The sequence below is a fragment of the Octodon degus genome, unplaced genomic scaffold, assembly GCF_000260255.1.
Source record: "Octodon degus isolate 3935 unplaced genomic scaffold, OctDeg1.0 scaffold00050, whole genome shotgun sequence".
NCBI classification, from domain to species: Eukaryota; Metazoa; Chordata; class Mammalia; order Rodentia; family Octodontidae; genus Octodon; species Octodon degus.
Genome location: NW_004524626.1, coordinates 7031896 through 7051714, shown reverse-complemented (window position 1 = coordinate 7051714; position 19819 = coordinate 7031896). Strand labels below are relative to the sequence as shown.

General features: G+C 50.2%; 2 protein-coding genes across 10 annotated transcripts in view; one reads left to right on the top strand and one right to left on the bottom strand.

Annotated features, from left to right (window-relative positions):
• The window catches only part of Dot1l (DOT1 like histone lysine methyltransferase), a 53201-nt gene extending 35110 nt beyond the window's left edge, over positions 1–18091 (bottom strand). For 3 of the 9 annotated variants that reach the window (XM_023716947.1, XM_023716954.1, XM_023716948.1), the window contains exons 1-4: positions 17754–17904; positions 6129–6172; positions 3807–3881; positions 364–496 (exon numbers count right to left, since the gene is read on the bottom strand). In XM_023716947.1, the coding sequence (XP_023572715.1) occupies positions 364–496; positions 3807–3881; positions 6129–6172; positions 17754–17834 (333 nt within the window). In that variant the 5' untranslated portion in view covers positions 17835–17904. Of the gene's footprint in view, positions 1–363; positions 497–3806; positions 3882–6128; positions 6173–8335; positions 8386–14151; positions 14274–17326; positions 17526–17753 lie in introns of those variants that run through there. The other 6 variants (XM_004632698.3, XM_023716950.1, XM_023716949.1 and 3 more) reach the window with 6 other exon arrangements.
• Positions 18092–19079: 988 nt separating this feature from the next.
• On the top strand, positions 19080–19571 carry LOC101586376 (40S ribosomal protein S13). Its single transcript, XM_004632697.2, has one exon. It carries the CDS (start codon positions 19100–19102, stop codon positions 19553–19555), a length of 456 nt encoding a protein of 151 aa, XP_004632754.1. The 5' UTR covers positions 19080–19099; the 3' UTR covers positions 19556–19571.
• Positions 19572–19819: the final 248 nt, after the last annotated feature.

Sequence of the window (19819 nt, the reverse complement as noted above, 5' to 3'; positions counted from 1 at the left end):
GGAAGCAGCCCATACTCTGCCGTGTCACAGCCCTCCCAAGTTGTCAGTATGACCAGAACGGAGGATAAGAGTCATAGGCTAGCTAGAAGACAGGGGCGGTCATCATAGTCTGGGAAGTTGCTTCTGTCCATATCTCTGCCTTGTCCAAGGGGAAAAGGGCAAAGATGATAACCCTCAGCATCTACTTTGGAAAACAAACTGAGGCCAGCTGGGTCCTGACTGTGCTGCCACCAGGCTCTACTACTAAACACTGGTCCTTCACCCGACCCCTACTGCATAACTGATCTGCAAGGTCCAGGGAGCCTGACTTAGAAAACCTACCAGATGTTACAGGATAAGCTTGGGGGCAGTGAGGCCACCTACCAGCTGGTGGATGCTGTCGATGGCCCGGTTGTACTTGTCACACAGCCTCTGCATGCTCTCGAAGCTGGAACAGGCAAGAGAGAGGTACCGTCCCAGAGCAGGACTGCATGGCCGAGGGGCCACGCCATTGCCACTGGGCGGGACCCAGAACCTCAGGAACAAGCCGCTGGGCCCTCCTAAGGCCCATTTCCAGCACTAGGAACTCCATGAAGGCCCCCAGCCAGGGCCAAGGCCACTCCTGGGGCCTTGCACATGGGCAGGATGGGACCAGATCTGATACCTATGAGTAGCCCCAGGCCAATGCCTGCACACAGGCAGCCGGGACTGACCAGGAAATTCTGGACAGGAGACTGCAAGGGCAGCTTGGGCTGCTTTGGGTCCAGGAGTCCAACCCAAGGTCAAAGAACACAGCAGATACAATTAGAAAAAGGAGTCTGCACAGTGGTCAGGGCAGGGCCAAGCCCTCACTGTACCAGCTAGAATGAACAAAAACACACCAGCCCCCCCCCCCTTTTTGTGGAACCGGGGATTGAACTCAGGCCCTTGCACTTGCCAGGGAAGCGCTTATTCCACTGAGCCATTTCCCCAACCCACCAGGGCCCCTTTGAGCAGACTCAGAGTCATCCTTTCCTTGGCTGGGGTCAGTCAGTATCCCTTGAAGGGCTCAACCCTGGGGCTACCAAGCAAAATGTGAGGTAGTGGCTGACCCTAAAGACCACAACTCTGCAGGAGGGGCAGCCCCTCCTCCCCACACGAGCACTGCCTCTGTCTAGGAAACCTTCAAGGTACGTATTGTGCTCAGAAACACAAACGTAATCAGAAAGCCAAGTCTATCTGATACCAGTCTCTACTGCAGTTATGGCATTCCTGGTGTGAAATCTGCAGCCAGGCTATAGGTATGTAAGACTTAAGCTTTTACTTTTTAAAAAAACAGTACTGGGCATTGAACTCGGCACCTACACATGGAGCTACATCTCCAGCCCTTTATTTACTTTTTTAAAATTTTGAGACAGGATGCCATGAAGTTACCCAGGCTGGGCTCAAACACAGGAGCCTTCTGCCTCAGCCTCCCAGAGTGCTGAGATAACAAGCGTGCTCTACCACATGCAGCTGCACAGCCTTTTGTGCACAGATTTGTACTGTTCTTAATAGTCGATTGCCAGAGCCCCAAGTCAGCCATGAGGTGCTCTCCCCAGAGGACCCAGAAGGCACTGTACTGTCGACAGCAGGAAGCACTCTTCAGCCTGCGGAGGCAGGATTCCTGGGCCACAGCCGCAGCTCTTGACTTGCAGTGCCCAGGGGGAGCCCAGTGCCTGCGGAAGGGAGGGTGGCTCTGCATCCTCTCCATGAGCTTGTAGACTGTTTCCTTCCCGAGTGGGGTGCTGGGAGCCAGCTGAATAATCAGGGACGGGAGGCGGACAACTGACCCCCACCTCCATGTGCACTGTCCTCCCTATCTAAGAGCTGGGTGAACCTGGCATGCTGGCATAGGCCCTGTGTCTGGTTAGCTTTACACACTTTCTCCATCTAGAGAGAAATTTAAGTCCAACCCAAAACTCCAGGAGACAGGAGCACAGCATCCTGCCACAGCAGGGTGGCTGAAAGCATGGGAACTACAGTCTGCTGCTGTCTCCTGCAGCTCCAACCCGGCCGGATGGCAGCACAGTGAGACACTGTCTCAAAACCAAACACAGAGAAGAGAGCACAAGATTGCAAAGGCAGGAAGATATCCCAAAGCCTGATGACATTTTACAAAGCACAATGACAGTAGAACACAGGATTACAACAATGTCAAAGACCACTGCTGTGCTGATGCTGGCATCTATAAGTCAGTGGGAACCACCAGGGACACACATAGGCCTGAGGTAATCCAACGCTGTCCAGGGGTCCTCACCTACAACCTCACCTGTGCACTGGGACAGGCAGGGGCTGGCGGCACTATGACCAACCAGGACCACACAAGCTTCCACCCATGGGCACCGTGAACCTGTGTACACTTGGGAGCCACCTCCTTCTTGAGGCACCAGCCCACCAGGCCACCCAACACCTCGACACCCTATTCTCACCAAACCCTCAGGACACTTTCTGGGTTTTTCTCATATTCCAACCCTCATATCCTGCCTTTAATCTGGACAACCAGACATCACAAACCTCTGGAGACCCAGGGGACTGTTCTGGAAAGATGTACAGATGGGGAGCATGGCAGAGCGAACCTTGTGCCTCAGCCCTCTGGGCACACCCTACAAGCACCTTGCACGGCGACATGGGTGAGAGTAGGGGCCTCTCAGTGCACACTCAACCACAAACTCTTAAATCTGCTTTAAGCCTGGCCTCCAAGTCCTCTCAGCCTTTCCTTCTATTTTTAGAGGCAGGGTTTCCCTATGTAGCCTAGGCTGGCCTTGAACTCTCAGCAATCTTCCTCCCTCAGCCTCCTAAGTCCTGGGATCATAGGTGCACCCGCCATAGCCAGCCTTTCCTATGTGGTGGGCCTGTGTGGTGAAGCTATTGTAAAAATCCCCCAGGAACAATGTCAGGAGGTTGTTGCTATGTACACATGGAGTACATGGGGGTATCACACCCCACCGCCACAAGCACAGAAGTTCCTACACCTACACCCTTGCAGATCTAACCCACCTGGGTCCTTATCACACTCTTGTTAAGACACCAGTGCCCTAACAGGTCTTTTCCTGAGGAGGTCTCTTATCTCAGTGCCTGCAACACCAGGTTACCCCTGCCCCGGGGTGCAGTTCTGACAGGAGGGACACCAGAGTCTGGCCCTGAAGGGGCAGGGCTGAGCCAGGAGACAGGACGAGCTGTCACAGAAACTACACTGCTCAAACACAGCAAGCACTCTCCATGTCTAACAATGAAGTCACTGGGTAAGGGTCCTATGGGGCTACAGGGCCACTCTAGACTCAGTCCTCTACGAGGAGTTACTGCCTATGTGCTCCTGACACAGGGCAGGTTACCAGAGCTAGAACAGTAAGTCTGGGCCACCCTTCTTTCCAAAGAAAAACAAAGCCCTCTGGCAGGCATTCCAGAGATGCTTGGCCCTGCACCCACTTTTTGGAAGGAAAGTGCTAGGAGCCTCAAGGGTAGGAGCCACAGCCCCTGGCCAGGCCCATAGGAGGCCAGCAAGCACTGCAAGCACCCGGGACGGCAGGGGTGGCCTGGGTGGAAATACTGACATCTGGCAGCCATTGCCAGCTATAAAAAGAGCTGCTGTTTACGCCGGGTAATTCCACACACATACCAATCCAGATTTCAGCCTGTGGAGTTTCCAATTCTGTCCTCACTCTTGACAGCCCTCGCCAAGGCTCAATAAACATTTCCAAGCAAAGTAACTGTATGGAGCCACAGTCAGCTCTGCAAGGGACTCTGCAGCTGCTGTGCCATCGAGGAAGACTCATCCTGGAGGAGGGGCTGGGCCAGCGTCTGCTTACCTTTTGGTATCGTAGTCAATTAAGACGTAATTCTCCATGGCCAGTTTGAGATCTGGGATTTCTTCACAGACCCATCTGAAACAGAAAAGCAGAAACCACAGGAATACTATTAAGTAGACCTTGTTTTGTTTTTATAAGCTTCAAACTCAATTCTCCTGAGTCTAAAAAGGCAAAATAAAACTTCCACTGTGTGTGGCAGTGTGCACCTGTCACCCCAGCACTGTGTGCGGCTGAGGCAGGAAGATCATGAGTTTGAGTACAGTCTTGGCAACTCAGCAACTTAGTGAGACTCTGTCTCAAAATAAAATAGTTGGGAGGTAGTTCAGAGACCTTGGTTCCAATCCATAGTACCCCAAAATGAACCCATGATTTAAGATGTGAAAGAAAAAAAGGAAGCATTCTTTTCTTTTTTTCAGAACTGGGGATTGAACTCAAGCCCTTGTGCTTGCCAGGGAAACGCTTATTCCACTAAGCCATCTCCCCGACCCCTCTTTCTTTCTTTCGAAAAGGGATTGAACTCAGGACTGTGCACTTGCCAGGTAGGCATTTATGCCACTGACGTATCTCCCTGGAAGCATCATTTTCTAACAAACACTATAAAGTTTATGATGGAGTTGTTGCAAATCATGTAGATTTTATGTGGCTTCAATGTCAAACAGTGTTAGCCCTTGGAAACAAAATGAACTCACATATCACTATAAAATTCAAAACAATAGAGCTAGGAATGTGGCTTAGCAATAGAACATTGTCTAGCAAGGCCTTGTGTTTGTGTTTTTGCCAGCACTACAAAAACAAACAAAACAAAAAAATAAAATGTTATGCCAGGAGTAGTGGCACATGCTGGTAACCTTGCACTCAGGAGGTTGAGGCAGGAGCATTGCAAGTTCTAGCCCAGCCCACACAACTTTCAAGGGTTTGGGTCAAAAAATAAAAAGGAAGTGTATGTGGTGGTACACACCTATAATCCCAGCACTCTTGAAAGGCTGAGATAGGAAAAAAAATCTCAAATTTAAGTCCAGCCTCAGCAACTTTGTGACTTAATGGGACCCTATCTTTTTTTTTTTTTTTGGTGGAACCAGGGATTGAACTCATGCCTTTGCACTTGCCAGGGAAGCCGCTTATTTCACTGAGCCATCTCCCCAGCCCTTGGGACACTATCTTAAAATAAACAGATCAAGGAAAGGAGGGAGGGAGGGAGGGAGGGAGGGAAGGAAGATTGGGACCACAGCTCAGGGGCAGGGTGCTTTCCTAGCATCCCCAAGGCCTTGGGTCCTACCCCCTAGCACTGCTAAATAAATAAGATGACAGCCTGCTGAAAGCCTGAGACATAGGCAATGTGATGAGGACATAGTCCACTGTAAAATGACAGTATGACCACCCTTCCTAGAGAAATACAAAGGCATTGAGAAGCCAAGCTTGGGAGAGTTTTGCTTTGAGGCTGGTGAGGTCAAGAACACAGAGCATCAGGATTCTGATGGGGGAGTAGATTCCAGGACCCCCTGCCCTCATACTCAGAGTCCTAGGCGCTGCCATTCTGGCTCCTGCTATCTGGCAATGCTCTGGGAACCTCATGAAAACGATGGACCCAGAAAACCAGTCTTGCACACTTGGGTCAACCAAGTGCAGTTGGTTTTTCAAGACATCATGGTGTTGTGGCTCAGGGATAGCACACAATGACAGAGATTAAAGAGTGGGGCTCAGATCAGAACACAGCACCCAGTACAGGCAGGGTGGCACACGCCTGTAATCCCAGCGCTGGGTAGGCTGAAAACAGGAGGACTACTCAGAGTCTGAGATGTGCAGTGAGACCCTGTACCAAATACATAAAAGAAGAATACAGCACCCAATGCATCCTCTACCCAGGTGTAACAATGCAAGGTTCCACTTGACCCTGCCTCCTATCCCCAGCACAGGAGCAGGAGGCACTGTCCAAGCGCTGGATCTGTCTGAAGATGAACGCCCAGGGCCTTACCCTTCCTGAGATCTGCTGTCCATGGTAGAGGAAAAGCCAGGTGACTGACATCAAAAGCCAGGTGACTGGACAGACCCTCTCCCACCACAATTCAAAAGCTACTCCCGAGTCCACTGCTGTCTCCAGAGATTTTACTGGGGAAACTCTGGGGATGCTGAGAACAAACTGAGGGGACTGTGACAAGAGCAAGGGCACATGTGCAACAAGCCAGCTGTCCCCTGCGTAGGCTGTCCCCTTGCTCCCTGCTTGGAGCTCCCCTGGGCCACACCCATCCACCGGAAGCGGCAGGGCCCAGGGCCCAGCTCTATGGCGTCACACCCCCATAGGTCTCCCCACTGGCCAACACTCACCGAATGGTCTCGATGATTTCATGAGCAGCATCGTGGTGTTTGTCCTGAAAAGTAAGGGGCAGCATCTCAGACATCAGGCCTCTTTCTGCCCATCCACAGGACAATGGCAAGGGACGCTGCCCCTTCTTTCCAGTTGACCATTGCTATGGACTTTTATTTCCTGACTGACATGGCTCTCAAACCATCCTCACAGGACCCCAGAAGCCGCCACAGCACTGATGCCTCCTCAAGCTGAGGCCTGGCTGTGCTTTCTGCCTCTGAATGGCCCAACACGTGACTGGCAGGTCACTAAACCCCTACAGATCACGGTTTTCCCTATGTTAAATGAAAAACACCTATTACAATCACTGGCCAGCCAAGTGCACAGCCACATGGAGGCTAAAACACATCACATCTGCTACCAAACCTCACACCAATGCTACTGCCCTCCAACTCACCCGCTCCCTCTGTCACTTCCAAGGACGGGGTCCTCAGGAGGACCAGGCACACAGCTGCTGTGCACACATCATGCATCCATGTGACACATCAACAAAAACAGAGCAAGTACAGTATAGGGGTGCAAGCCTGTAATCCCAGTGATCAAGAGGCTGAGCTATGAGCAGCACCAGGGGTTTGAGGCCCGTCTGGGCTATACAGTGCATTCAAAGCTAGCCTAAACTATATATGATGACCCTGTCTCAATAAAATAAAACAAGCTGGGTATGGTGGTGCACGCCTATAATTCCAGCAGTCCAGAGGCTGAGGCAGGAGGATGGTTGCAAATTCGAGACCAGCCTGGGCTACAAAGTGAGCTCAAGGCCATTCTGAGCGGCACAGCTAGACCCTGTCTCAAAAAGACAAAAAACCCACCACAACACAACAGGACAGAAAAGGAAGGAAGGAAGGAGGTGCCGCCTTGTGTCCTTTGCCTCACAGCCAACCCTGTGGGCCCAGAGAGTGCCAGCCTGGTCTGGAGATCCCTTCATCCTCACCAAGGCCTTCAAACAGCATCCAAGACAATAACTCCCCAGCCACAGCAGGGCTGGTGATGAGCGACATCTCTTTCCAGGTAAGCACTTTTCCTGGCCCTGGCCTAAGACAGAATAGCAAGACAAAGCTGTGTATCCTCCCCAGCCTCCACATAGCTGAGGGTGCTCAGACCTCCAACCACGCAGCTATGGACTTTCCCTGGTACAGAACCTGGTCATGCAGTGTACAGGTATGGCCATACAACATGGGGCTTTTGAAAGGCTCCAGTGTTCCCCACCACCATCAGGCTCTAGACATCAATGTGATTGTGGTGCAGCTATGCTAAGCAAGAAACACACTGCTCACCAAGACTAATTTCCCTCCCCTTGCTATTCTTAGCACAGCCAGCAGAGACCCTTCCTCTGCCATATGCTGAGTCTCCCTGCCCCTCACACTTCTCAGGAGCCTGGGTCTTACTGAAATCAGTTACTCCTAGGGACCTGGGGTCCACAAGCATCCTGAAGACTCGAAACACCCGACCACACATGGCCTGGAGTGCAGAAAGGCCTGGGAAAGCCTCCCAGGAGGGCCTGGTACCTACACCAACCAAAGCTGCCCAGGCCACTTAAGATGCCACCAGTGGGCTCACACCAGGAAGTTCAAAGCTATTCTGTGAGTCGTCATTCTTTTTTTTTTTTTTCAGAACCAGGGATTGAACTCAGGCCCTTGTACTTGCCAGGGAAGCACTTATTCTACTGAGCCATCTCCCTAGCCCCAACAGTCGTCATTCTTATCCCAAGCCATAGAACCCACACCTCAGCAAAGAGAAAAGCACTTCCTGGAACAGACACAAGAAAAGTACATCTGAAAGGGCCTCCCACCATTCAAAAGAATCAGAATAACTATAAAGAACATGAGGCTGAACATGGTGACACATGCCTGCAATCCAGCATTTTGGGAGGCTGAGGTAATTTCACAATTTAGTGAGACCTTTCCAAAAAAACAAAAACACCTGTGCTGGCCCTGCCCCCAGGTGCACTGAGCCAGGACAGGGGTGGGGGAGCAAAGGGGGTGATGCACACCTGTAATCCCAGCTATGGGGAGGCTGAAAACAGGAGAATCACTATAAGTCTGAGCTGTACAGTGAGACCCTGTACCAAATTTAAAAATGGAAAAAAAAAAAAAACAAAACAAAAAACACAAAACTGACCCAAGGTCTTTCTTTTCATAACTGCTCCACTGAGGCGTAACTCACACACCTGCAGTGTACTCACATACAGCGCATAGTCTGGGGTGGGTCAGCTCAGCAGTGAGCACTGGCCTAGCACACATGCGGCCTGGGTTCCTTCCCTAATACTGCAAAAACATAAGTGAATTAGAAAATTTAAAAAGAGATAAAGTATGCAGTTCAGTAATTTAATGCACGCACAAAGTTGTGCAGCCGTCTCTTTCCCTTTTTTTTTGGCAGAACCGGGGATTGAATTCAGACCCTTCTACTGAGCCATCTTCTCAGCCCCCTCTTTCCTTTTTTTAACAGTACTGGGGATTGATCTAAGGCTTTCACACTGAGCTGTATTTCCAGCCCTTTTTATTTTTTATTTTGAGGCAAGGTCTCAGGAAGTCACCATGTTGCCCAGGCTGTTCAAATTTATGATCCACCAGCCTCAGCTTCCCCCAGTGCCAGGTTACAGGCGTGTGTCATGATGTCAGCTACTAACCCTTACCTTTCAAGGCAAAAACAAACAAAACAAAAACAAGCACAAGCTTCTAGAGCTCTTAACAAAACCCCCCCAGAGCTGGAGGCACAGCTCAGCGGCCCAGAGCTTGCCTGGCACAAATGAGCCTCTGGGGACCTTCCCCAGAAGCAGAAGAAATAAAATCCTCCAACTTACTGAGAGCCAACCTGCCAACATTTATAGATACTTGGTGTCTCCCTGACTCCTCTGCCTGCCCATGGCCTCTCCTCACTGATTCTCAGGGCTCCAAGAAAGTGACAGGAGAGCAGCCCAGGAGCCCTGGGTTTTCAAGCATCACCTCACAAAGGGTGTAATGGCTTGTATCTAGATGTTCCTCCAAACCCTCATGTGGTCTGAGGTTGAGAATTTTAAAGGTGGCTGGATTAGGGTATGTATTGAACATGTTTTTGTTTTTGTTTTTTCTTTTTTTTGCAGAACCGGAGATTGAACTCAGACTCCTGCGCTTGCCATGGAAGCACTTATTCTACTGAGCTATTTCCACGGCCCCTGAATGTGGATTAAGGGTGTGCCATTAGGATTAAGGGTGCCTCACTGTGGGTATGGCTGTCACCAATCAAGAGGTTTGTAGACTGAACAGAATATGAAACAACAGAAAGAAGCCAGGCTTGGCCAGCTGTGGTGGCAACTCCCGTAATCTCAGCACTGGGGAGGCTGAAGCAGGAGGACTGCTTTGAGTTTAAGGCCAGCATGGGCTACAAAGTGAATTAAGGCCAGCCTGAACTGCATAGTGAGACCCTGTTTCAAAAAGACAAAAAAACAAAACAAAACAAAAAAAAACACACCAAAACACGAGAAGCTAGGTCTGCGGCTGCTGCTACACACCACTTTTGCTGCCTCATGCCTGCCATGCCACCATTTGTTGTCCTCCATGATGCCCCTCCAGCATGTCACCTGCCTTGAAATCAGCTACGAATTAAAACCTCCCTAAACTGGGCTGAAATAAACCTTTCCTCCTCCCTTCCTTCTAGTGTTGGGTATTTTGTCTCAGCAACAACAAAAGTAACCAAGACACAGGGACACCCCATCTGTCTTCCACCTCAGGCACAGGACTCTGGCCTCATCAGAAACTCCACTGCCAGATAAGAGAACTATTTACCCTTGTCTATTCAGGGGTTAAAACAAAGCAGCTGAGAAGAGGTTTTTCCTTGTAAAAAGCAGCCTCAGAAGGATGCTGAGCTGTTCCTCTACTCTGGAACTGAGCAAGAACTTCCTTAGTACACACAATCTCCTGCCTTACACTATACATGGTCACATCTCAAGACTCCCAGGGGATGACTGAAATCACAACACATGGATTATAAGTATATGCAACCATGGCTAGCCCATGATAAATTTAACTTAACACATTATACAAGGTAGAGATGATCAACAATAAAACAATTATGCCAGTACGCTGTATGTTATAACTTTTTTTTTTTTTTTTTTTTTGCAGAACGGGGGATTGAACTCAGGCCCTTGCGCTTGCCAGGGAAGCACTTATTCCACTGAGTCATCTCCCCAGCCCTTGTTATAGCTTTTATACAGATGTCCACCTATAGGTGGGACTTTTGGGAGATCACTGGATCATGGGAGTATGATAAATGCATTAGTTGACTGATTGGCTTAGTGTAGTTCTGCAGGTAGATAATGGGAAGGCCCACCTAGGGTGTGGATGGCACAAACTAATGGGCTTGTAGCCTGAATGGATTTAAATGGAAAACTCACTACTGCCTGCCTCCTGCCTGATCTGCCATGGACTGTTCCTTCTCGGCAATGCCTCTCTGCTATGCTGCCCTGTCTCAGAACCAGCTGACTATGGCCTGAAACCTTTACAAACTGGGAGGTAAAATAAATCTGTCCTACTTTAACTGGTATCAGGTATTTGCCCCAGAAATGAGAAAGTTAGCAAAACTCTGCAATAAGTTTGTACTTTGAAGCCATTACTACTAAGTAATGAGTTCTGTGTAGCCACAGCCTCTCTGATAACTGAGCTGGCTGATGAACAAACTGTCAGTGGTGGCCTATACCACCTGGAGATTAGACAAGGGATGATTCCTATCTGGGTAGATCGTGTGGAACATCCCAAGATCCTAGCACAGGGAAACTTGCAACTCAAACTCAGGAACTATCTGGCATTCTCCAGTAAGTATTTTGGGGCAGAGGTGAACCATAGGTAACCGCAGCCATGGTACACAAGACTGTGGGTCTTCCTGAGAAGATGGTTCTCTGCTCCTCAGGGACACACACATAAACCAACATGCATGGAAGGCAGTGGGTATTGGCAAGACCTTCATAAAAACCACACCCAGGAAAGGGCACACCAGGTCTGGAAGCAGGTGCAAGTGTGGGCTCTGGACCCACGGCATAGGATCTTGGTCACCCACCCATTGGGGCTTCCTCACCTAGGAAAAGCTCAGGCAGAAGACTCCTCTCTCTTTCACATGGGATGCACCCAGTGCTCCACAGTGCCTCTTTTATGTCTGTGCTGGGGGCTATGTATCTTCTAGACATTTCTATGCCCAGAGGAGATCGGGAAGGAAATTAGGGGATGAAGGCAGGTGATAAGTGTATAAGTGTTATAGCCCTTTATCTGCCTAGCACTCAGCTCTCCTCACTGCCTTTCTTCCTTTCCTTTCCCCCTTTCTCATTTTTTCTTTCTTTGTGTGTGGTGTGGTAATAGGGATGGAGCCCAAGGCCTTTCCCATGAGCTACATCACAACTCATTTTTTATACTTTGAGATAAAGAGTGTTGCTAAGTTGCTCCGGCTGGGCTCAAGTTTTTTTTTTTTTTTTTTTTTTCCTTTTCCTTTTATAAAAGAAGACTTTATTGAAGACTAGCCTCAAACTTGCAATCCTCCTGATTCAGCTTCCCAGAGAACTAGAATTACAGAAATGCTACACCATCCCGAGCTCTTTTCTCTTTTACAACACTGGAGATGGAAGCCTGGGTCTCACTAATACTATATAAGCAATCACTACAATAAATTGACTTCTTTTTGAAATAGATGACTGATTTTGAACTCCTCTGCTAAAGTGATCTTCCTACCTCAGCTTCCTGAGTAACTGGGATGACAAGTACATAGACTGCCTACAATGGTCAATGCTCAACACCATAAAAAAAAGAAGAGTCCAGAATTTTGAGCATTTGTTGAGACAGGCTCTTGCTCTCCAGTTCAGATTGGTCTTGAACTCACTATGTAGCCAGGCTGTCCTTTAACTTGTGACGATCCTCCTGCATCAGCTCCCAAATGCTGGGATTACAGGCATGCACCACCAAGCCCAGCATTTAGTTTTGGTTTTTGAGACAGAGTCTTAGAGACAGGGTCTTGCCATGTAGTCCAAGGCAGCCTGAAACTAGCTGTGTAGCCCAGGTTGGCCTTGAATTCCTGAGCCCTAGCCTTCTGAATGCTGAGCTACAGGCCTGCCTCACCACTCCCAGCTAGAGAGTCAAGATTTAGAGAGCATTAAGCCAAGCTCAGCAACTCTCCAAAGAGGTTTTTATGACCCAGAGGGGCTCCAAATCCATCTGAGCTGCTTCAAGATAGGGACCCTCGATAGTAACTCAGCTCATGTGCTACTGCCCCCATGTCTGCACACTGGAGACTCTGGGACATGTCTGCTGGTGAGGGCCCCTGCTCACTGGCTGTTCCCCAGACCTCTGTTCCAGCTGGCATCCTTCAGGCTTCAGGGTTCAGAAAAGCCAGCAAAAACTCCCAGACACCATCCACAGTGACAGGTGTCACCAGTCACCTGGATCTTCCTGTCCTCTGCAGAGCCCAATGGGGAAAGCAATGGCTTTACAGATGCATGGGATGTCTGGTCAGGGCTCCTGAGCTGAATGTCAGAAACAAGCCACCAGGGCCAGGACAGAGATTGCCAGGAGCTACAGTCAGGTTCACCCAGCCCAGCCTTTTGCATGACAATTGCCTTGAGAACTATGCTTACAAGGCTTCTAAAATAGTGGCACTCTGTGAAAAGCAAAGGAAAGGACAAATGACCCAACACCAAGAACTACTGGGCTAGGTAGGGGCTCAGCATCAGGATGTCAGATGCCACCTCTCATGATTCATCTGACTCTTTTTTTTTTTTTTTCATCTGACTCTTGGGAACAGTTTCTCCTCACAACCCTAAGGGAGTGTGGCCAGGTGTCGAGTCACCAGGAAGGAGGGCAACTGACCCAGACAAGACTGAAATCCCTGGAAACCCACACCACAGCGCACAGCTGGAGGACAGGGCCCTGACCAGAAATCTAGGCTAGGCCTTTAGCAAGGATCACAGCTCAGCCAAGTCACCATGGAGGAAAAGGAAGGGCCATGGGGTTTCCACCAGACCCTAACTCCAGCTGAGGCTGTGAAAGAGCCAAAGGAAAGGTGAGCCAGCCATGGTGGTACATGACACATAGTGAAATTCTGTCTCAAAAAACCAAAAACAAGTGGCATCCTATAGGATTGAACACACCTAGCTCCTAGCACCCACATGCCCCACACACTGCACTCAAAGGTATGGAGAAAGCAAGTGCCAGAGAAGAACCACTGGATATGTGGCTGGCCACACTGCATGTGAAGAGCGCAAAATCCACACAGCATTTCAGACCTGATGCATACCAGCACAATCAACCACAATATGGGGTAAACTCATTCTAACTTCTTGTTTTTCTACAAGGGGTCTTTTTCCCAGGCTGGCCTCAAGCTTTTGGGCCCAAGCAATCAGCCTCAGCCTCCCCAGTAGCTGGGACTATAAGCATGCACCACTGCACCTTGTCAAGAGAACATTTTAAAACCCTGGCTCAAGTTAGGTACCTAACTCTAGCAGCCCTGCCTCCAGGCTGGCAGTTTTTATCCAGGAAGGTAGTTGGGTGTGGACTGAGGACTCTTGGATGTCACAGGATGAGAGCACTCTTGTACAGCTCTGGAGCAGGTCTAAGACCAAAGGCAGCTGTTGAGAAGCCATCAGCTATATATACATAGCTGGCCGGGAAGATGGCTCAGTAGAATAAGCTGGCTCAGTAGAATAAGCGCTTGCCTGACAAACGCAAGGGCCTAAGTTCAATCCCCAGTTCCACCAAATAAATAAATAAATAACTTTCGCCTGGCAAGCGCAAGGTCCTGAGTTTAACCCTGGTACAAGCAAAAATAAATAAATAAATGGATTATAACTCAGTGGTAGCATAGGTGAGGCCATGGACTCCATCCATCCCAAATACCACAAAAAACAGAAAAGGGACATCTTTCTGGGCCTCAGCACTACTGACATTCAGGTCTGGTCATGCACTGTGGGGGCCACCCCATGCCTAGTAGGCTATCCATGCAGTCATGACAACTGCAAAGGTCACTACATACCCCCAAGCACCCCTAGAGGGCCATTGGTTGATGGCTTCTGCCTCTTCGCCCAGCACAGGATGCCCAGCACAGCGTCACATGCCCCACCAAGACTTTGTGGTCAAGGGCTCTGTGGTGGCTTGCTCGGGACTGAGCTAGAGGAACATGAGGGGAACACAGGATATCTGAATTATTTCTTATGAACATCTGTGCATGTGAACTGACAATTACCCCACCAAAAAAAAAAAAAAAAAAAAAAAAATATATATATATATATATATATATATATATATACACAGTGGGACACTGGCATCCCAGCACTCAGGAAGCTAAGGCAAGAGGATCATTACTAATTTGAGGCCAGTTTAGACTACATAGAGTTCAAGGCCACGCTACATAGTGAGACCCTGTTTCAAAAAGTGGGGGGCTGGCAAGGTGGCTCAGTGGTCTAAAGCACCTACTTAGAACAAGCTTAGCAAAGCACAGGGACTGTTGTTCAATCCCCCAGCACCACATGCCAGTCAGCCCCGCCCCCTGGTGGGCTGAGCTGCCCCCCCCACAAATAAATAAAATAGTAAAAAAAAAAAAAGGTGGGGGTTTGAGCTCAGTGTGAAGACCCTGAATTCAATCCTTAGTACTGCAAACAAATAAAAAATTTAACTAGCTCAGATGGCTAAGACATAAACTCAAAGCCAGCATAGACTGTGGTGAGCTCAAGGTGCCAAACCTACATAGCAAGACCCTGACTCAAACAATAAAAAAAAAAAAAAAAAAAAAAAGACATTGCCTCCACTGAGAGGCTGTGCTAATAGGAGGCATCCCCTACAGCCCCTCTGGCACCTCCCAGGCCCTAGATGCCATCAGGAGGAAGTAGGCAGCATGACGGAACCAGAGACAGCAGGACAGCGAACACTTCATGATGCAAAGGCAGGTCTGCCAGGCTTTGTCACTCAGTCCCTTCTGAAGCCAGCCAGCCCTCGGCCCACACAGAGCAGTCTAAAGGCCACCCTGCCTCCGCCTGCCCACAAATGGGGATTAAGTGCATCTTTGAGGTCAGCAGCAGAAAATACCTTCTGAGTCACCATGCAGGAGGTGGCTCACCCGCCCCTCACAACTTACTCAGCCACCACCAGGCTTCCAGGCATTCACCAGACAGGGGACACTCAGCTAGGAAAGCCGTCTCGCCTCCTCTGCCACCCACGGCCAACTGAGTCACCAAGGGGAAGGTCATTCCAACACCTTCTCAGGTTTTTCCCCCATGTTGCCTGACAGGTAAGCCACCAAAAATACCACTTTCACCCTTCCTCCAGAGACAGGTCACCCAGCACTAGGAATGGCCACATGCCCCAGAACCCTAAGTCAGTGAAGACCTGAGAGCCCTCTCCCTCCCACCTCACGTCTGTCATTGCACAAACTTTGTTCCAAAGGTGGACATTTGTGAGTGTGGATAGCTGTGGCTGTTCCCTCTTCATTTCTCCCTCTGAGGTCCTCTTCTCTGAGAGGACACCCACATTTCCCCAAGGGGACCAAGCCAACAGCCCTGCCCTCGGGGAACTGGGCCCTTGGTGTGTGGCACTGGAATTCCTCTGACCTTTTCACAACCTACCTTGGTCTCAGAAGCTCCTGAAACCAGGACCGTTCTTACTAACCCCCCACTCCCCTGAAGGATAGATTCTGAACAGACACACCTCACCATTTCAAATTCAAGGTCAGAAGTACTCACTCCAACAGTGAACCCAAACCTCAGCAACAGCATTTACTTAATGTGATAATCACAGGATCCCACAGAACATGAACTCTCAGCAAAATGGCCAAGGCCCTGCAGCAAGTGGGCTGTAAACTGAAAAGCTGCTGCCCCCAAGCACTCCCTGTGAGATTTTCTGCGCATCCCACACACACCTGCTGGCTCTGACCAGGCAGTACAGCTACAGTGGGAAAGGATGCCTGGTTCCTGCCAAGTGAGTCCAGCAGCCAGCCTCAGTCCCGCCCGCCACTGGAATGCCAGCTCCCGCCAATAAGGCTGTGGGTGGGGACAGGCCACAGTCACTGGGTGAACTTTCATCCCAGGACCAGGAGAAGAGAACAGAGCCAACCTGGCAACTCCACTCTGCCTGACAGCCACAGGGTTCCAGGGAATTTCTTAGCTCCTCCAACACGTAAAGGGGCAGAAGTAGACTCACAGCTTTCAGCACAGACCTGACAGCTGGGGTGCCACACCAAAGAAATGGGGACAAGCCTTCCATATGCTCTATTCTCTCTCACACACACAAACTAAAAAGAGCCCAGTGTCCTGTGACCTAAAGGCAAATGACTGGATAAACAACCTGTGGCTCATCAGTTCAAGGGACGCAACTCAGCAAAAACAATGGAAACAACTTCTCAAAATGCAGCATTCTGAAATACTTTTTACTAAGTGAATGCAGCAGAGGCTACACAGCTGATTCACTTGCGTGAGTCTATGAGAAAGGCAAGACCAACATAAGGCAGAGTCCAAGCCAGGCCTGAGACGGGCATCCCAGCACTCTAGGAAGCTGACGCAGGAAAACAGCAAGTTTCAACTCAGGACTTACAGACACTGTCTTAAAGTCAGAAATAAAAAAGAGCTGGGGATGCAGCTCAGGGCTACCAGTAGTGTGCACGTGTACACACATACACACAAACAGGACGGGGCTGGAAGAAAGGTGACAGGCACAGAAGGGTCACTATTCTGCACTTGGATCAGCTCACGGAACTACAGCCTAAAAGAGAAAGAATTACACTACATATCGACTGAAAGAGGAAGAAATAAAAATGAAATTTCTGAGAGAAGACTTAGAAAATCTGGAGTTTTGAGTATGGAAATAGTGGGAGTTTCCAATCCGGATCTACACCATGCTGCCCAACAGGAAAAGTTGCAGCAGCATCCCTGCACCAGCAGGAACGGCCATCACATCTCTAAAAACTGACACGACCCGGGCACAAGGGGTCCCAGTCAACACGCATACCCAAAGGCGCCTGCCAATCTGCCTGTTCCGATTTCCATACAAACACACACAGGCCGACCCCCTTCTCGACCAGGGCGCTGACCCCTTGTTGGGCAAGCACTGGACCTCTAGAACCCGATGGGGACCCTTTTTTTTTTTTTTTATTTTTTACATTTTCACTCAGGCTGTCACTTTCCAAGGGTCACTAGGATTAGGGGCACAAAGATCAGTACCTTCCTACGATCAGTCCTATCCTATCCATCAAAATGAGGGGAACAACCTCCCTAACTTCCCACGATCACCCCAGTCCTGTCCAGCAAGACGAGGGGAAACCCATCAACTTCTCACATCACCCCTATCTTGCCCACCAACATTCCATGGGCAACAATTCCTTAATTAAAATAAATCTTGAATAAGAGGAAGACATAACAGGGGACTGCTAAAAGTAGAAACACTAAGGGCCTCGGGATGTCAGCGACTGGGACACTCTGGAGACAAAACACCCCACCACCCCCTCCCGGTCCCTAGCTAAAGCCCCAGCGCCAGTCCGCCAACGGCAGCCCAGCGGGCGCGGGGCTACAACGGCCGGCTTTCCAACGGTGATTCCGGGGCCCTGTCGTCGGAGAGAGTGGGAGATCAGGATCCCGGCGCGACACTCACGTAGACCGGCAGCGGCCAAGGGTAGACGGCGGGCTCAGCCCCCACGGGAGACTTGAGCCTCAGCTCCAGCTTCTCCCCCATGTCTGCGCGCGCGGCCGCCGAACCATGCTAGTCGGACGGTTGGGGGAGGGGCGGGGCCGCCGGCGAGAGGGCGGGCAGAGGAGGGGGCGGGCGCAGGGAAGGGCGGGAGGTTGAGGGGAGAGGGGGGCCCGGCCTAGGCCTCGGCCGGCCGCCGCCGCCGCCGCCGCGCTCCCGTCCGGCCCCCAGCTCCCTCTTTGTGGTCACAGGCCCGAGGCCTCCAGCGCCGCCGCCATCTTGGCCCGGCGTGAGGTGAGCACAATGAGCCGGGGGCTGGGTGAAACCACTCCCGCACTCGTGCGGGGGGGCCCGGCGTGAGGAGGCGGTTCACGGAAGCGGCCCCACCCGTTGCGCCTCGCGCGCCACCCCTCTATCGACCCGCCCCCGTGGACTCGCCCGCCAGTGCGTACCCCACGCACGCACGCACGCACGTTTGGCACGCACGTCCTCGGCTGCCCTCGAACGCCCCCGCTGGCCGGAAATGGGGACCCCGGGAATCCCTGCGTGCGGGCTGCGAAGGATGTAGTGTTCGAATCCCACCTCCCCCAAACTAGCAATTGTCTTTTAGTATAGGATATGGAGTCCAGGACCCTGCTCTAATTCAAACCACGGCACTCTTTCCACAATAATTATGGATTCTGGGTTTCTTTCTCCTCTCAATACTTAGAGTTGAACCCGACGACTTTACACTAAGCTACATCTCCAGCCCTTTTCTTGTTTTTTAAGAGATTAACCTTGGGCTGGTGAGATGGCTCAGTGGTCTAAAGCACCTACTCAGAACAAGCTTAGCAAAGCACAGGGACCATGGGTCAATCCCCCAGCACCACATGCCAGCCAGCCCCGCCCCCTGGTGGACTGAGCTGGCCACACACACACACACACACACACACACACAAATAAAATTTAAAAAAAAAAGATTAACCTTAGGTCTTACTAAGTCGCTGAATTGCCCAAATTGGGCTCAAACATTTCATCTTTATGCCCTGGCCTCCCAGAGTACTGGTATAACAAGTATAGGCCTCCACATCTGACTAATAATGCTGTTTATTATTGAACACCTCCTATACATTATCTATTGGCCATTGATCTGGTGAATATAAGGAAAGGTCCTTCGCACAGAGAGCCTTCTTCCATTTTACTAGGAAGTAGTAATTTTTAGGGTTTTTGGTGCAGCAGAGAAGCAGAAGTAAAACAAAAGGCCTTTATTGAGGACACACAGAGGATGGTAGAAAGATGGCAGGGCCTTTTGCTTCCAGACCGCCGCCATCATGGGTCGCATGCATGCTCCCGGGAAGGGCCTGTCCCAGTCTGCTCTGCCGTATCGCCGCAGTGTCCCCACATGGCTGAAGCTGACGTCTGACGACGTGAAGGAGCAGATTTACAAACTGGCCAAGAAGGGCCTGACTCCCTCGCAAATCGGTGTGATCCTGAGAGACTCTCACGGTGTTGCCCAAGTCCGTTTTGTGACGGGTAATAAAATCTTGAGAATCCTTAAGTCTAAAGGACTTGCTCCAGATCTCCCTGAGGACCTCTACCACTTAATTAAGAAAGCAGTTGCAGTTCGGAAGCATCTGGAGAGGAACAGGAAGGATAAGGATGCCAAGTTCCGCCTGATCCTTATTGAGAGCCGGATTCATCGATTGGCTAGATACTATAAGACCAAGCGGGTCCTCCCCCCCAACTGGAAATATGAGTCATCCACAGCCTCTGCCCTGGTGGCATAAATTTAGGTACTTGAGCAATAAAGTCATGATTTAACTAAAAAAAAAAAAAAAAAAAGAAAGATGGCAGGGGTCCTCTGACCTGAGACAAAGGGAAGCTGGGATTTTATGGACATTTTCTAGGGATGGAGTTTGAGGGCCAGGCTCAGTGACACACAGGAGCTGCTTGGGAGGCTCCCTTGAGCAGGTAGAAAAGGTAAAAGGAAGTTGTATTCAGGGCTGGGATGTGGATGAAAAAGGGGTCACTGGAAAGATAAGCTGCTGTTT

What these genes read in the sequence shown, in the direction of transcription:
- LOC101586376 (XM_004632697.2), top strand. Translation starts at nt 19,100, where the DNA reads ATGGGTCGCATGCATGCTCCCGGGAAGGGCCTGTCCCAGTCTGCTCTG.